The sequence below is a fragment of the Accipiter gentilis genome, chromosome 8 (assembly GCF_929443795.1).
Source record: "Accipiter gentilis chromosome 8, bAccGen1.1, whole genome shotgun sequence".
NCBI lineage: Eukaryota > Metazoa > Chordata > Aves > Accipitriformes > Accipitridae > Astur > Astur gentilis.
In genome coordinates, this window is record NC_064887.1 from 41,256,281 (window position 1) to 41,273,697 (window position 17,417).

General features: G+C 49.7%; 3 protein-coding genes across 3 annotated transcripts in view; 1 reads left to right on the forward strand and 2 right to left on the reverse strand.

The window, feature by feature from the left end:
• Positions 1-12,070, forward strand: part of TNFAIP8L1 (TNF alpha induced protein 8 like 1) — a 101,199-nt gene extending 89,129 nt beyond the window's left edge. Inside the window, exon 3 of the transcript XR_007507076.1 lies at positions 12,061-12,070. The gene's annotated coding sequence lies outside the window, so the exon portion shown is untranslated. The remainder of the gene's footprint in view (positions 1-12,060) is intronic.
• TICAM1 (TIR domain containing adaptor molecule 1) lies at positions 1,002-4,494 on the reverse strand. Its single transcript, XM_049808939.1, has one exon. The coding sequence runs from the start codon at positions 4,086-4,088 to the stop codon at positions 1,917-1,919; it is 2,172 nt and encodes a 723-aa protein (XP_049664896.1). The 5' UTR covers positions 4,089-4,494; the 3' UTR covers positions 1,002-1,916.
• Positions 4,173-16,807, reverse strand: LOC126041950 (perilipin-3-like). The gene is made up of 10 exons (XM_049808384.1): positions 16,798-16,807; positions 11,246-11,322; positions 10,593-10,788; positions 9,884-9,966; positions 9,360-9,555; positions 8,625-8,717; positions 7,989-8,188; positions 7,674-7,802; positions 5,312-7,583; positions 4,173-4,283 (listed from the first exon to the last, which is right to left on the reverse strand). The coding sequence occupies exons 1-9, from the start codon at positions 16,805-16,807 to the stop codon at positions 7,023-7,025; spliced, it is 1,545 nt and encodes a 514-aa protein (XP_049664341.1). The 3' UTR covers positions 4,173-4,283; positions 5,312-7,022.
• Positions 16,808-17,417: the final 610 nt, after the last annotated feature.

The window sequence follows — 17,417 nt, forward strand, 5'->3', positions numbered from 1 at the left end:
GAATAAGAACAGTGTTTAGCCCAGTGACCAGTGTTCCCTGAGAGGGGATTCATGTCAGCTGAACAGTCCTTCCTCCAAGGACTGACTAATGTCTTTCTTACGCAGGTATTGGTTGTAAGGCTTGGATGGTTCTTGGACAAAGACTATAATCCAGAATTGGGTCCTGTGAGTGCCCAGCTTGGGTAGTTGCAGGTCCAGGATGGCCTGTAGGAGTCCTGCACTTTGGCTACCACACAGTGTTGGCTTCTCTCCATTTGAAACGTACTGGGACAGCTATTCAGAGCGACATGAGCTCACACACATCTGCAGAAATACCCGAAACGGGGTCCCCCCACCCCATATCAATCACACTGGCTCTCGAGGTCTACCTTTCCAAGGACTCGGCAGCTCTGGGGCTCCTTCCTAGGGTGAGGCGTAGGGCGAGCGCTGCCCTGCAGCTTGCAGAGGCCCCGGCAAAGGGTAAGTTGACTCTAGAGCTCAACGCTGTTGGCTGGGCTCTGGTCCGCAGCTGGAGCAGTCCCATTTCTAGTAATCTGGTGGCTTTGGGCTGACCTCTACTGACAGAGCAGGCAAATGGACGCAGCAGAAGCTGTCAGGGTCTGTGGCTTTGCTTCTGATGCCCTCCTTGTGTTAAATACTCGGTAGATACCTTCCAGATACATCCCTCACCCAGGTCCTGCAGAATACCTCCCCCCATTCCTGGCCTTTTTGCACCCCTTCTGTAATGCTCTGCTTGTTGCTTTTGTGGTTTTTTTTCTATCAAACTTCTTCCTCAAAGGCAATAACATAAATAGGTGGAGTTATCTCAGTAGGGAACACTTCTCTGTGCAACAGGCCCTGGTCCCGCCTCTGACCTTTTACAAGCAGGTAAGAGCAGAGGAGTGGACACTCAGCTTCTTGGAGCCTCCTCAGTCTTGCTCCACATTTCCTCCCTCTCATTTCACCTTCCTTAAGTATTCCCCCCCCCCCCCCCCCCCCGCCCCCCAAGCACAGCTTTACTGTAAAGATTCTTATTTAGCCTTGTATCTGGTGTGTAATCTCAGTTCATTAACAGAGTTTTCTTAAATACAAAAATACTTCAAGCCATGCCTCCAGGGGCACGTGGGAATTTTGTCTTTTCTCAAACAAAAAACTTCTTTCTCTGTAGTTTCAGAGGGGAACTGGGAAAAGTGATGTCTTTATGCCTCAGCACAGAGGCCTGCAGCCTCTCAGAAGTCTGTGAAGCTGGTTTCCTGAACCTTCCTGGGTCTGATGTGAGAGGTTTAGGGGAAATGGTGCTGCTGGTGCCCTGCAGCAAGGGAGGGCACCATGCACACAAAGTAGGCATCGGTGTGACAGGCCGAGAGGATACTCTGCAACCCCAAGCAAAGAGGACTGCTGGAAGAAAACAGTGGGACCTCATGGTGCTTTGCACCTTCACAGGAGGCCACAGCGACTCCCCAAAGCATCCCCTGAAGATTTTCCCTCAAATTATTTGGTCAGCAGCAGGTTATGAAACAGAACCCTGGTATGCCATCTCCTAGCCTCCTCCACCCCAGAGGTGCGGACATGCACAACAGTTTTCCAGATATCCCTGACTGCCCCTTTGCTAATTCTGCAGGAAAGAACCAGAGAAACACAAATAAATTAATTAAAACTTATTTATAAAACCTTCCAGTAGCCTCAGGAAATCAGGAAAAGAGGTTTTTTAGTTACTTGAAAATAAGCACAGGGAAAACAGTCTCAGGAGATTGCAAGCTCTTTTGTCCAACAAAAAAGAAGGTAATTTTCTCCTGTGGTCCAGAAAAGTGGCACCTTTTACCAACAGTGAAATAAGAATAGTCCCAGTCCCAGCAGAATCACTGTCATCTAGGGTTTGAAACTAAGTGTGAGTGTCTCCAGCCTTGGCTGACTTGCCGTGTCTCTGATCAAGCATTCTACCTGGTTTCTTCCTCCCCGTCCTGTGGACCTGGTGTGACAGTTTCTACCTGCATCATGTTGTGATCCCCAATTTGAACCATTCGAGCATGTTGAATGATGAGAGACGGGATGCCTCCTGGACCTGGCATCATGTTGTAGTGGCCTGATGGGAGATGAAGTGGTTGGAAAGGAGGGGGACCCATCTGAGCGGGCATGGGGTGACCAGCGGGTGGAGGTGGGTATGTGGCAGGAGGAACAGTCGAAGCAGGGGGGCACCACTGTTGGGGTGATTGCCCCAGCAGCTGCAGCTGTGTTGCTGACAGAGGCGCCTGGGGAAGGGAGCCAAGGTTGAGAGCAGCCAAGTTCTGCAGTGTTTGATACCGTTCCTGATACAGCTGTAGTTTCTTTCTCTGCATCAGGTCCCACATGGCTTTCCTCTCATTGATCCTGCTGGTGGTAAAGGTGTTCTGCACTGTCCTGGAGAACCCAGGAGAGTTCTCATCTAATGGCATCAGCCCGCCTAGCGTGCTGGGAATCTGACTCCGCTCCAGGGGGTTCTCCTTGGGCACAAAAGGGATGACTGAGTCACGCTTGGATGGTTTCAGGATGGACTCCATCAGAGCAGTGTTTGTCTGAAACATACACAGGTCGCATGGGAAGTTCTTGGTCAGCAGAAGGATGATAAAAGCAGAGTTTTCCATAGCATCCTGGAAGCAAGTCAGATGGCTGCGTCCGGCGATGAAGAAGTCCTCACAGAGTGTGGCACCATTGGGAACCCCCATGTTCTCCAGCAGGTCCTTGACCCGATGGGCAACAATCTCATCTTGGCTAGCATGCAGGACAACAAAAGTGAAGAACTTTCCCCCGTCTAGCTCTGATGTGGGCACTGGTTCTACAGTTTGAAGAGGAGGAGGCCAGGCTGGAGAGGGGGATGAGTGAAGGGGAGTGGGATATGATAAGCTGGAAGGAGCTCCCTGAAGAGGACGGGGAAGGGTGGAGGAGAAGGAATAGGTAGGAGGAGGAAGGGAATAGGTTGAAATGGAAGTAGGTGCAGAGTTAGAAGGAATGGCTGCTGGAACATGGGAGTCCTCCATGGACATGTGGGCAGGACCAGTATCCATTGTAGCTCTTGAGTCAGGAAGACCCGTAGGTAATTGCTTTTCATCTTGCTTTTTGTCTGTGTTTTCTTTTGGTGTATGAGGTTCTGCTGCTACTGTGCTGGAAACATCACTACTTTCGACAGGTTGGTTCACAGCACCCGTTGTGGGCAGCTGTGTTTCAGGAATAGGGGGAGTCGGACGACATGAACTGACCTGCAGAACCTTCTCCGGTCGGGGGACTTGGGCACCCGTGTCCTGCCCGGGATGAGAGTTGAGTCTGCTGGTCCAGCTTGTTTCCTGCAGGCCACGGCTTTGTCTGTCCCCGTCAGGCTGTCCAGCACTGCTGGTGCTCCCTTTGCACAGCTGGCTGGGCTGGGGGACATGCTCGTGGGAAGAAGGTTGGGTGTGAAAAACAACTGTTGGTGACGCACTGATCTCCAAGCAACTGGGGAAAGAGGTACTCCCCAAGGAGTGCAAGGTCCGTGGGCCTGAAAGGTCTGATTTGCCTCCAATCTGCACTGGAGAACTTCTCACCACGTAGTTTGGGCTGGCCGGCTGGAGAAATCCCATGTCAGATCTCAGCGTCTGAAATTTGTCACCTGGGCCCATGCTGACAGCAGAGCCATGTTCCTGGTCCTCACGTGGGATGCTGTTGAGTGTGTCCCCCTGAGTTTCCTTGCTGGCGTTGCAGGCTTTGGTGGCAGCCTGGCGGGCTCTGTCCACGGCTTCATGACTGCACAGTTTTTCCTCCGCCAACACTGAGTAGATCTGTGCCAGAAGCGTCATGGCACCTGCATCCAGCTGGGGAGGCTGCAAATCCTCCACATCTTCCTGCACTCCTGTGGCACCCAGTTTGGTCTGATGGACATACTGGGCTGCCCGGTTATCTCCCAAGGCATCCAAACAAATTCTTGCATCCCCTTCTTGCCCCAGAGTAAGCAGGACCATGGCTTGCAGTAATTTGCTGCTGGGCCCAGATATCAAGTGCTTCACTTTATGTTTGAGGCTAAGGAGTTTATCTTGTGGGATCTGGGATAGAACGCTAAAAATGTCCTCAAAGCTTGGCTGGAGCTTGACGCTCTGTGCCATCTCATCAGCTGGTGGCCCAGACGATGGACTGACACAGCATGGATGGAAAAAGCATATTACAGCACTCGGAGCGGAGGTTTGTTTCCCTGTGGTACTCTGTGATGCCCTGGTCGCACTTCATGTACCGCACAAGCGAAAGCTGTTTGCTGCTCAGGGGCTCAGCTCAGAACCAGGGGTATCTCTGTCCTGAAGAACCTGTGAAAAGAACACAGTGCAACGTTCAGAACCAGCAATGTGGGGAGCTGGGGGGGTCCTCACAAGGCTTGCAGAGCCCCCAGGCTCTCCCTCACAGCTCTCAAGTATTTTTGCATCCACTCAGTGCTTGCAGATCTGCCAGCGCTCCACGCATTATTCCAACTCTGTTATTAAGCAAAGAGCACGTTCTTTGCCTTCATTTCACGTTAATTACAACTGTTTTGAAGTAATTGCTGAACTAATAATGTACTTAGGTAAATCCAAGTGTCCGTCTCCTCCAGGCGGCTGGTTCCAGGGGCCTCGCAGGCTCCTTGTGACGGGCGGTCGAGGAATAAAGCGCGCTTAGAGGAAGCCCATTCAAATTGCTGGTGCCGGGAGGGTTGATAACCCACAGGCATCCTCCCTCAGGCTGCCTAATGTAATTGTGGACGTTGTATCTCCATCCACATCTAAACCCTGAGCCCTGCTAAACCCTTGCACTCACCAAAGGCCTCTGACCGGGGCTAAATTAAACAGCAGAACTTGTCCGAGCGGAGGAGCGGGTGCCCGGAGAGCCCAGCCGGGAGGGACACGGCTCGCAGGCACTGACTGAGCCTGGTAGAAAACTTTCCCTATTTAAAGGGAACACCATCAAACACCCAAAAATAGCTCTCAACTGGGGAAAGTTTATAATTTCAAATTGCTTTTCCCCATCTCATAAAAATCCTCTGATTGCCTAATGAACGAGCTTACGCCGAACCTGGGGAAGTGGCTGGCTCTCTCTCACAAAAACCTCCGATTCAGTGAAACGGCGGCAGGCGGGCCGGGCCGGCCGCACCTCGGCCGCTCGCCTCTGCCTTTCCGCCCGCTGACTCACCGCAACGCCCCGCTCCTCTCCCCGCTTTCCGCTGCCTCTCCCCGCCCGCCCGCCCGCCCGCAGCCCTTCGGCCTCGCCTCCTTTGCCGGGCCCTACGGGAACCGCTCCCCCCCGCCTTCCCCGGCTCCTCCACCCTCCCTCGGCGGCGAAGGGAAGGAAGGGGCCAGCCTACCTCCGGGCCGGTCCTGCTCGCCGGCCTCCCCCCCCGCCCCGGTGCAGGCGGAGCCGGCTCGTCTCGGTGCCCGGGGCCGGGCAGGCGAAAGCGGGACGATCGGGGGACCCGCCTGCCCCGTCGGCACACGAGGAAGAGGCGAGACCCGGCAGCCACGGCGGGGCGGAGCGGGGCGGAGCGAGGGCAACCAAGCACCGAGGCCGGCCGGGAGCCCCGGGGGGGGGGGGTGGCCGGTGCGGAGCGGGACTCGGGTGTTCGTGGCAGGAGCGTTTCGGCCCGGGTGAGCTGTCGCCTCCCTTCCCCGAAAATGGCCGGGGCTCGGCGGTAGAGGAGAAGCCCAGCGGTGCGCTAGCCCCGGGCCCCGTCTGCAGGTAGCTAGTGTTCTCCACGGGAGCGCCTGAAGGCATTAAAGGCGAGCTGGTGAGGGTAGACTGGGTGGGGAACCGACGTTTCCCTCTAGTGAGAGACTGCTGGCATTACCTCTGTAAAGTGGCCGGGTTAGTGTGAGCCGGGCTAGAAACCTAAGGGGGAAGCAGAGCAGGAGCAGCTGAACCTCAGGAGTCTTGGGGACAAAACAGCAACGATGCTTTTCTGCTTAAGACTGAGGCAGAACATGGGACCTGCCAAAAGCATTCATTTTCCTTCCTCCAGCAAGGTCAGAGAACACACAAGTTGTTCAGAGAAGTGATTTGTTAAATGCAAACATTAAATTCTAAGCAGAGAACATAGCACTGCAGCTTTAGATATACACAAGAAACAGACATCTCTTTGAATACAGGTCACACTTTATTTTGAAGTCTGCTTGCCATTATTCCAGCCTTAGCACAGGGACCATGCCACTACCCAAGTTACCAAAATAAGTTACCTTAGAAACTATTACAAAGGATTGTTTGCTGGGAAAATAACCAGCACCTATCTCTCCTATTTTAATAACAGGATATCCCATTAGCATGGCAGAGTAACTCCTGGAAAAAGCTGCCTCATTTGCCACCTTTTTAATGGCTGCAAAAGGTTTCATGCATGGAGTTACTTAGACACAAACAGAAGATCGCTGAAGTCATTTATATGAATAGGAAAGATAATCCCACTGCAAATTGGCATGCTTAAAAGAAAATCCCACCTTGCTAAGTGTCTCACTATGAAAGAAAAAGTGTTTGGCTGATCCATAAAGAAAAGTGTCTTCTGGAGAAGCAGCCTCCTGCCCCCAGCTGTTTGTGGTCTGCTGCAGGGCTGAGCCTCTCCGGAAGCACAACATGCAGAAAGGAAGTCATGTCTGTAACACATATTTTTAAACTTGTAGAAGGAGGGAAATTGTATCAAAGGTCAAGCGCATCATCCTCTTGATCTCTGCAGCTTGGATGAATTAAAAACAAATCCGAGATTAAAAATAAGTTGAGACCAGTTCTCTCCCACAACTTGTCTCAGCAAGAATTAGCCATTCACACATACAGCTGGGCTGACTTAAAAAGCTGAAGTACAGGTCCCTATCTTGCCTTTCAGTGCAGCAGCATGATTTAAAAAAAAAAGTAAATCAAGATATGGAATCACCCCACCTTGGTTATCAAGTCTCCATGCAAACTACATCTTACTGTAAACTCAGCCTGGGACAGGGAGAGAACAGGAGGCAGTCGTGGCACGACTGGCAGTTGGACACACAAAAGATAAAATGCTGTTCTAGCCAGGGAGCCTTGGCCAGAAGAGCTGGAATTCTTCAGAGATCTTCCTCTGGTGCATTAGTTTTTATCTCCTTTGCAGCCAGTGCCACCTCTGTGTCTTTCTCTGCTTTCTCTTCCAGCTTCTCTAGCACTTCACACCCTTCCCCCAGGATCTTGTTTGCTCCCTTTGGCTCTTCAGGCGTCTTAGCCACCTCCTTTGACAATGGAGCTTTTTCTAGCATAGGTGATTTTATATCAGTCACCAAAGCTTTCTTCTTCTGCTTTCTGCTATCCTGTGACACTTTAGCTATCGCCCTGAAGGGACCTACAAGCCAGTTTAGAGGGGTGTTCTGAGTTACATACTCAAACAAGTCATCCAGGGACCTTCGGGCTTCTGCCACACAGTCCTGGCTCTGGGTCAGGGTGGTGGGGGAGAGGTCCTGGAAAGACATAGCACTGGAAAAAGAACTATGGAGCTTGTGGATATTTCGAGTGGCCTGATACACAGCTTCTTGGATGTTGCTGGGGAGGCCTTGGATGCTGGCTTTCAGATTCTCATAAACAGGCTGTAGCTGCTGGGTGATGATACGCAGCATAGCTAGAGTCCGTGACTCTACCTGCTGGGAAAGAGATATAGCTCAGTTACTAGGGCAGATGAGGTGTACACCATCCATGAGGCCTGATTAAATATGTCCTTCTAGGGATACCTCTGCTTGGGAGGCAGTTTTAACTTGGTTTCCTTTGGGTTGGGTCAGGCTCCAGTCCACCCACAGCTGATGGAGCTTCTCCTGCCCATCCAGAAGCTTCTGGCCAACCTCCTTTTTCACAGATTCAATCTGATGGGAAAAATAAGAGGAAGAGCTGTATTGCAAGCAGACAATCAGAGAAGCACAAGTGCTTCCCTCCCAGGGAGGGATCCAAGATGACATGCAGCTGGTACAGAATGGAGAAAGAGCTTCCATCTGGATAGTGGGGCAGGAAGACTACAGACAGGAGAAAAGAGGAAAAAAGCATGTTTGTACCAGTTTTATTGCCAGCTGTAGTCGTGAGAGAGTATCCTGGGTGCTTTGCTTAATGCGCTGCACTTTGTTCAAGGAGTGCTGGTAGGCTCGGTGGCGGACTTTGTTAGAGAGGGAACCCAGACGCACAAAGTAACTCTGTTGCTGTTTCTGCTCCTCCACAGAAGCCATACCAAATCCCTCCACAGTGGTGGCCAGTTTACCTGGAGGAAACAAGAACAGAGATGCAGCTGTGCTCCACTCCCACAGCTGTAAGGGGGGGGAGAGGCAAGATCACCCATTGAAAAATATGAAGGCTGAAGCTTTCTACGTAAGCAGTAGAGGTTTGTAGTTGCTCAGATATTAGAAGTAGGCTAGTCCCTGCTCAACATGTTCTCTTCAGAAAAGCAGACTTGACAGATAGGTTGAAGCAGGCACCCACATGTTTATTTGCCTTGAGGCTGATGGGCAAAGACCAGCTAGCAAGTGCTTGAACTCTGTCCCATACCATGTGGCAAGTCAGTGTTGACAGCCAGCCAGCTTGGTGACAAATTCAGAGCTACCTGTCTACTTCAGAAGATGGGTCTTGCAGAGTCAGGTGCTCTCTAGTCATGTGGGAAAGGATTTGCATTTACAACCGCCAGCTAAGCATTTTCTCACCTAGTTCCTCCTCTGTCATTGGGAGGTACTGATCCACCAGATCTTCTGATATACCCAGGACAGATTCCACACCACCTGCCACTGCTTGGCTCACTGCTTTGGCTTTGCTTATGCTGTTGGTCACCACTGAATTAGTCTTCTCCACACCTTCCTGGATAGCCTCTCTGCTCTGCTCCAAAGCTGTATTTATTTTGCTAGTTATGGTGCCATATGCAGCATCCAGAGCTGTATTGACTGTAGAAGTGACCACTGATTTGGTCTTCTCAACACCATCCTGAACAGCCCCTTTGGTTAGGTCCATTGCTTCAGTCACTGTGTTGGTCACAAGATCCTTTGCACCCTGGGCAGCCCCTACAGCAGCAGTAATCGTAGAAGCAACTGCAGACTTGGTCAGTCCAACACTGTCCTCCACAATGTGTTTACTGAGGTCCACAGCTTCGGTCACCTTGTTAGTCACAAGGTCCTTGGCACCCTGGGCAGCCTCCACAGCATTGACAATAGTAGAAGCAACTGCAGACTTGGTCAGTCCAACGCTGTCCTCCACAATGTGTTTACTGAGATCCACTGCCTCTGTCACCTTGTTAGTCACAAGGTCCTTGGCACCCTGGGCAGCCTCCGCAGCATTGACAATAGTAGAAGCAACTGCAGACTTGGTCAGTCCAATACTGTCTTCCACCATGTGTTTAGTGAGGTCTACTGCCTCTGTCACCTTGTTAGTCACAAGGTCCTTGGCACCCTGGGCAGCCTCCACAGCACTGTTAACAGTGGAGGTGACCATTGACCTAGTCAGCTTGACACTGTCCCCAACAACATTTTTAGTGAGGCCCACAGCTTCAGTCACTTTATCAGCCATTGCTTCTTTTGCCTCACAGGCAGCATCCATAGCAGATGTCACTTTGGTGGAAACCAGCTGCCTGGTGTCTGAGATTACCTACAACAAGGAGAGGGAAAGATATATTTTTTTAAAAAATCAGTTTTCCCTCCCTGAAGTAGCTTTTCCATATGGCTAAATAGTGCTTGCAGTCTTGTGGGGGAGCTGTGGAAGTCAGTACACCTATATTTACTTGGACATGTTCACTTCCACATGCTGAAAGCATCTCTCCAGCTTTTATCAGCTTGCAGTGCTTCCTCTAGCCCATACCAGGGACTGACCTGACAAAGCAGCTGAAATTTATTTCCCCATATTCTTCTGTACCCATAACAGTTCCATCAAGCAAGACATGAAGTCATGGCTTCCTCAGGAAAAGCCTTTACTTTACCTTATCTGCTGGCTGTTGAAGGAAAGGCAAGTTCTCCTCCAGTTGATCCAGTCCTTTACAGGCATATTCATTTACAAGTGCAACTAGAAAAGACAAGAGGTACCAGTTTATTCTTCAATTTGGAGAGGGGTTTTTGACCCTACAATGGCCAATTCAGGATACACTCATGAAAGCAAGCCAAAAAAGTCACCACCATCCTGGGATGGGTGTGTGTGTGTGTTTTGTTAAAAAGTGAACAAACCCTACAATTTGGCAGGTTCAAATAGTCTCCATTTTGCCTTCCCAGCTTGCTAGCTATTGGCAGCACATTGCTCCAACTGGAGTGTAATACTTGCCCCTGGTGGGTAGGGCGACTGGTTTAAAGGGTTGAAAAGTGTTGGGATGAAACAGACTGAGCTATATCCAAGATGGACACTGCTACTACCAGTTGGGATGCTTATAACTGGGAGTGGTGGAGAAAGAGGGAGTTTTTGCTTAGTGACTTAAACCACAGACAAGAGGCCAAACTTTGTTTCTGCTACCAACAGTTTCATGTCCATGAAATTCAGTGGGTTCATTGAGCAGCTGGGACTGCTGAGTGGAAGACTCAGTGCTACAATTAACTAGAACAACTTGCTACAGGAAATGTGTATCACCCAACAGGCACATGAAACTCCCCTCCCCACCTATTCCTCTGCGTAGAAAGGGTCACTCCAGCCTCATCACTTACTTTGTGGCTCAAGTTGGTTCAGGATGGGCTGTGCCCCACCAACCACACTACCTACTGCGACAGCAGCCACAGTCTCAGCCACACTGCAGACACCACTGAGGTAAGGATGTGTCTCCTTGGTGTAGTTGTAGGCAGATGAGACCAGGTTGAACGCAGAGTTGAGCAAGGGCAAGCTGGTTACCCGATTGACAGCACTCTAAAACCCAAGAGAAGTGACATTAGAGATCCACCTCAAGCTGGTGAGTACAAGCCATGTGTCTATCCAGAAAGGTCCTAAGAGGACATTCAGTCTAGCTCCTCATCCTTTTTAAACTAAGAGTTGAAGGGACTCATCCAAAGACCACTAGCAAGTCAGCAACAAGCCAGGATTGAAAATTCAAGCTCTGGGCTCATGAATTCTGAGTCACACTGAGTTTCAGCATCAAACCCAGATGTGGAAATAGGACCTGTAAGAGCTCATGTTTCAGAATTACTTGCATTACTTGAGCCAGCCCTGAAGTTCTCTTGAGCAAAAAAGTTAGCTTCTGTTCATACGGTTAATCTTTCTGCTACTCTCAGCCTGGTTTTGAGGTGGTGACCAAAGTTAATCAGCATTTCTGTCAGCAGATAGTTTAACTGTTGCACATTAGAGTACTAGCTGTCCTGCCACCTACCGCTTGCTGCTGTTCCTCAGCATTTAGCAGTTCTTTTTTTGTGGTCTTTTCTGATGCCATACTGAATTCAACTGCAGCTGAAAGGAAAAACAAGAGTATAACAGCATGAGTACAACAATTTCCTTCGGTGAATTAAAGTTTTAGTAAAACTGGTGAAAAGCAGAGGGCAAAGTTGGGATCCATCATTCCGCATGTCCTAGGAATATTAGGGTGACATCACTAATCTTTCTTGCAAGGGTATGAAGGTATTTGAGACTCCATGATTTATGACGTGCAAATATTTATGTAGGACAAGGACTGTACCACCCAGTCACCTCCCTCAATCACCAAACAGCCAAATACTTTAAATAACCATCCGACTTATTTTATTGCTGATAACATTTGACTGGCTTCAAAGTTGCAGGTTAGAAGTGGGTGAGAACTATCTTGTGTCATGCATTTTCTCTGGTAGAAGTACTTTTGGTTCAGCTTTCCCCTACACAGGCTCTTTGCTGGCCAACGACTGGAACACTTGAAGGAAAGATGCACCCTGCAGAAGCAGGGCTAACAGTGGGAATCAGTGAATGTTGTCTCACTCGATCATGACATTGCTGTCCTTCTAACAAGTCCTGCTGAAATGCAGCTGCAGCAGGGCTTGTTACAACAGTAGTACAAGTAATTTTTTAGTTTTAATTTTCAAAATGTGACAAGCTCAAATAGTTTAATAATGGAGTTTAAAATTAGAAATATTTATTTTTAAAAAACTGCCTGAACTTGCTTAATACCCTGTAAGGGAGTAAAGCCCTCAGTTTTCACCCACTTTGTCTGAAGTAGAGATGGGTTTTGCAATGGCTTAATCCATTTTCCTCTGAAGGGGAGGAAGAGACTGGCAGGACTTCAGCTCTCCTCCAGAAAGGCGTCAGGGCCAGAGATTGAACAGAGATGCTGAAACAGCAATAGGCATATTTTACCTTCTTGAAAAGTGTCCCAAGTTTATAGCCCCTCTCCTCTGAAGTACCCTTTGCAAAGGACATTGAGATGAGTGTCATTTGAGTCATTCCACTATGCCTGTGTTCATAGTGGGGAACTTCGTTATCAGCTTCCCCACCACTGGTAACTCCAGCAACACTGGCAGTCTCACAGCTCTGGGAGGGATATGAAAATCCTTCAAAGTTTTCCTAGAAGCATGAGCCAGGTTTCGCAGCTGCAGCATTCTGGCTGCCTACCTTGAAACTTGCCTTCCCACCCTACTAACCAGCTAGGCAGGAAATCCCTCCTCACTTCCTGTGAAACCAAGTCTCAGAAGTATTCTCATTACATAATGGGATTAAAGAAGTATAAAAAGAAGTATAAAAGTGATGCAATATCTTGAATGTGTATTGGCATCCCCAGCCTAGACCTAGGTCAGTATCTGGACACTCTAGTATCGTGTGATAAATCCAGGATTACTTCTCAGCCTTAGTCAGGCACAGCAGGCATTTCAGCATATTTGCTCTTCAGTGCAGTGTCTGCTTTTCTCTCCCTTGCCAGTTAATTCCTATTCTTAGAATTGCTATGGCATTTTCCAATGAAAAACCCCCAAATCAAAATTCCTCACAAACCGGATTCCCAAGCCAAGCACTGCTCCAGGCTCACTGGCAGATTCTACCAAAAAAATTTGCCATCTGATTTGTGACAGAGGCCATTGTCTTGTTTCTTATGTTCTTTGACTTGTGTAAGGTTTTTATTTTGCTGTGGAAACGGGAACAGAGAGCTGGGGAAGAAGTAGTGAAACAACCATGGATAGAGCTAGGGGAGACATCTCAGGAGGTAACTTGGCAGGACTTCAAATATTGCTGCATTAACCATGCAATTAGTCAGCATTTCAGTGAGATTCAAGCAAGGCAGGGATGCAGAGTGCTACATGTCAGCAGCAAAAGTTATCACAAAAGTTGGGACCTCCAGCCTCTCAAGCAAAAAGCCCAGATCCAGCCAGCGCACTTCTGCACAGTCCTGGTAACCACTCTGCCTGGGGGGCTGCCCCATTTAACAGCACAGCAAAAATACAGTTTGAACTTTATCAGCCTGGGAGAACTTCTAGAAAACTGCTCTAAAGAAAAGCAGGGCTTGAACATAAAGTCTCAGTCCCAAAGTCCACAGGGTTTGCTCAGTGGTTATTTGCCTTGCTCTGCTTCAGGGCAAGTTTGTTGGCTTTTTTGAAGCCAAGTAGGCTGAATCAGTCTGCAGCCCCGTCATGGGGCAAAGCACAACTATTTCAATACCATTACAAACAACCCCTTTGCCCAGTTATTTGACTTCTAGACAGGTAGGAAAAACCTCAAACTGCAGAGTGTCTTACTGACCTTGGTGTCAGGGTTAGGACACAGAGGCACACCACAGCAAAAAAAAAAAAAGAGGAAAGGACTCTACTATGCTAGCATAAGTCAGGAGTAAATCCTTGGCTGATGTAAAAACTAGTGCAAGGTTAGAATCAACCTCTGAAGTACTAAGAGCCCATCTTAATTATGGGTGCAGCTGTGTCAGTGACAATCCTTGCAGCACAGTCACATTAGAACATGGTTTGCTTTCCTCCGTGTAGGAGGAATCGGCATGCGTTGCAAACACCAGTTTGTTGTGTGGGCACGTCTTCATGAGCTCAGAGCATGGTTTTATTTTCTCTTTCTTGTCTATTCCCTACAAAAGTGCAAACCAGACCTTGTTTTACTTCAGAGAGTGGAGGAAAGCACAGTGCTTAGCAACTCTGGGTCAGTTGTTTCAGAATCCTCTGGAGAAAGGCACAGCTTCAAGCCAGCATAGTTGCAAGCGGGAATCCCAGCAGGCAGACCCCATGCACAGGAACCACCAGGCATAAAAGCACAAACAGCATCACTGTTTGCTTTGGTTACGGTTTGCTTTGTATGAAAATTATGATCAGATGATTTCATACCATTGGTACATCAGAAATTATTAGGTCACTGCTGGAGAAAGTTCTTGAAATGGGTAGTTTCAGAAAGATGAAACTTCAGTGCACGTTTCTAGCACAGCACAATAGCTTAACTGCTGATGATTGCCCAATTTGGCACAAGTCTCAGCTCAGTGAAACAGCAAGGGCAATGGCACCAAAACTGCCAAGCTGCTACCCATTTTCCCTGCCTCGGACTGTCACAGCCAGTGCAACATGCTACCCTGGCAGAAGAGCAAGTACTTTCCTGCTGGGGTAAGCACCACCTTTGATTTCTGTCACTCTGACAGCGACCAGCATACATAAAGCTAGTTCTTTAACTTGTGCAAAGTTTTTATTTTTCCTGTGGAAAGAAGCTCTGCCCCATGAAGACAGCCTGCTGTTACATTGTCCTGCAGACAGAGAGGTAGGATCTTGTTGTTTAGGAAGCTTTTCTCTTTTCCAACTGTGTTTTACCTTGGGAAGACAGATTGAGCCATAGCTAGGGTGCCTGGTTCAATAGCTTAACTGGCAATTCCTTAATGACCACTTAGGAAAACAAAGCTAAATTTAGTGCTTTAGATATAAGCAGGGAGAGCTAATCTGGGCAAAGGTATTAATTTGTGGTTAAAGCACTTATTTACATTCTTTGAGATCTGCCACTGATACCCCAGTTCCCATAAATGCAGTCAGCAGAACTGGGTCACAGATGTCTGCTGCAGTGGGAAATGGCACTGCCCGCAGCTGAGGGAGTTGTTCGCAAGTGCTCCGAGGGCAGGGTTAGTTTTGGGAGGAGGATGAGATGATTTTCAGCTTTGACCCTTGGACATTAGTTTCAGAATTGGTGGCAGAGATGCCCATGTAACCCTTCTGGAAAAGTCATCATCATTAGGGAACCTCAAAGATTAAAGCCACTTTTGCAGATGGAGGGCAGGTTCCCCCCCCACACTTCCAATGGAAATTAGGCACCACAGCCAGTGGCCCATTACTAGGTCAGTAACTCCTTGGAACAGCGAGCGTATAAGTTATCCAAGCTACAAGAATCTGGATGTATTTTAGGAAAGAGGAGAGGGAGTTTAATTAAAACAGCTTCTGGGCTTTCCAGTACTTTCCACTTACCAATTTTTCCATGAGGACAGACTCAGTTTCAGACAGAAGCTATAACTTGCAGAGCAAGCAGCATGCCGCTTGCTTTTTAACACACATTTTCATCTGGAAGTTTCAGCAGAACCGGCTTCAGTAATTGAAGTCCTTCACAGCCATACATGAAACTACAGTTTCAGGTAATCACAACCACATTTAAGAACCCTGTTAGCCTTGACAAACACTAAGCTAGTTTGCTAAGTGCTCCCTCCAGCAAGCTGGCAGAGCCGTGCATGGCTGCAGCCTCTGTCTGCAGAGAGACAGTGCTCTTGAGCAAGAAAGTTACCTCATCACTCAGGCCGCCCCCTTCGTTAACACCATTATCATGCCTACACCAAATAATCATGTGAAATAGCTACAGGCAGGTCTGGCAGCACTGTCAACAGGAAGAGAATGCCCAACTGATCCATCTGCCTCCCAAAGCACATACCGCTTCTCCCAACATTGACACAAGTCAGCAGTGTTGTCCAGGGTGCACGTCACACCCTGTCCCTGTGTGGCTGGGTGGGAGAGCCACCTCCTGCAGCCCCCCTGACACAGCTTTGATCTTCACCAGATGATAATCAGAAACAAGCTTTCACACCCAAAGGTGCTCAATCACAGATCAGAGACCCATAGCATTACCAAGAAGTCACCTCAGGGCTAGGAAGAAGCATTTAGGGAAGAATTCAAAGCCTTTCAGCTCTTCCGCAAGGCACAGCAAATGCAGCACGACTCCATATGGTGTCACCTTTGGCCTCAAAAAGCCAAGACACCCCCCCCCCGACCCACAGATGGGGAAAAGCTGCAGAGACACAGCACACAGCTCTCCACTTTCCCCAGGAGCTGGAAAAGCCCTGTGAGTGCAGCTAGGGGAACACAGCCCCTCAGCAGGCACATTTTTAGCCCCAGTGCTCCCCAGGGCCAGGAGTCAAGGGCTCTAGGGATGGAGACAGCTCCAAACCCAGCCTTCACCCTCTGTCCCTGTGAAGGCTGCAAAGAACCACCTGAGGCAAGGGGCTGCAGATACCCTGGGGAAGCAAAGGACAACTTTGGGGAGTCCCTCTCCCCCCACACCAAGCCACAAATGCCTCCCCACCAGCTCCACCTTACCTGCTACCTCTGCTCCCCAGTGCTGACAGGATGGGGAATGCTGGGCCTCGCCCCGCATAAATACCCCAAGGGCCCGATGAGCAGCTGAGGGAGCCAATCGGAATGCTGCAGGTGCTGGCCTGGCCAATGGGGAGGGGATGGGAGAGGGAGGGGCGGGCGGTGTCGGTGGGGTGGGGTGAGGGAGGCAGGTGAGGGGGCTTGGGGGTCCCTCCAGGGACCTGATGGCTGTGGGGTGGGTCTGGGTCCTGATGTTTGTCCTCCCCCCCCCCCCCCAGAGACATACCTGTCGGGATGTCTCAGAGGGCCCTTATGGAGGTCACCCGTCCCCAAGCACTTTGGCCTTGGGGGCCGCGCTGTGGGGCACCTTGTCCCACAGCAGCTGTGGACAGGGATGCCCCCCCCCCCCCCCCCACCTCACGCCCCGCCATGGCGGGGTGCTGAGGGACACAGGCACTGGAAGTCTACGGAGATCTGTCCCACGGTTATGAAATGGGCTCAGCCCAGCAGCCTGCAGGCACCGCTCCTGTTCCCGTGCTCTTGCACGCCTCATCCTGCTTGCCACCACGTTGACCCAAATGCACTGCCTTGCTTCTGGGAGCCAAGAAAGGCCTGGCCAGAGAGTGAGCTATTCCTGCAAACACTGGAGCAAAGACCTGCTGGCAAAGGTGTGTCTGTGCTGCTAGGGACATGGATTCAAGCGTGGGCCTTGCCCGCCATCCACAGTGGGGATGTGAAACACATCCTCAGCCTGGCTTTAGCTGTATGTCCTGGTTTTGGCTGGGATAGAGTTAATTTTCTTTCTAGTAGCTGGTATAGTGCTGTGTCTTGGGTTCAGTATGAGAAGAATGTTGATAACGCACTGATGTTTTCGGTTGTTGCTAAGTAATGTTTATACTAAGTCAAGGATTTTTCAGCTTCTCATGCCCAGCCAGCAAGAAGGCTGGAGGGGCACAAGAAGTTGGGAGGGGACACAGCCAGGACAGCTGAACCAAACTCCCAAAGGAATATTCCATACCGTGTGACATCATGCCCAGTACA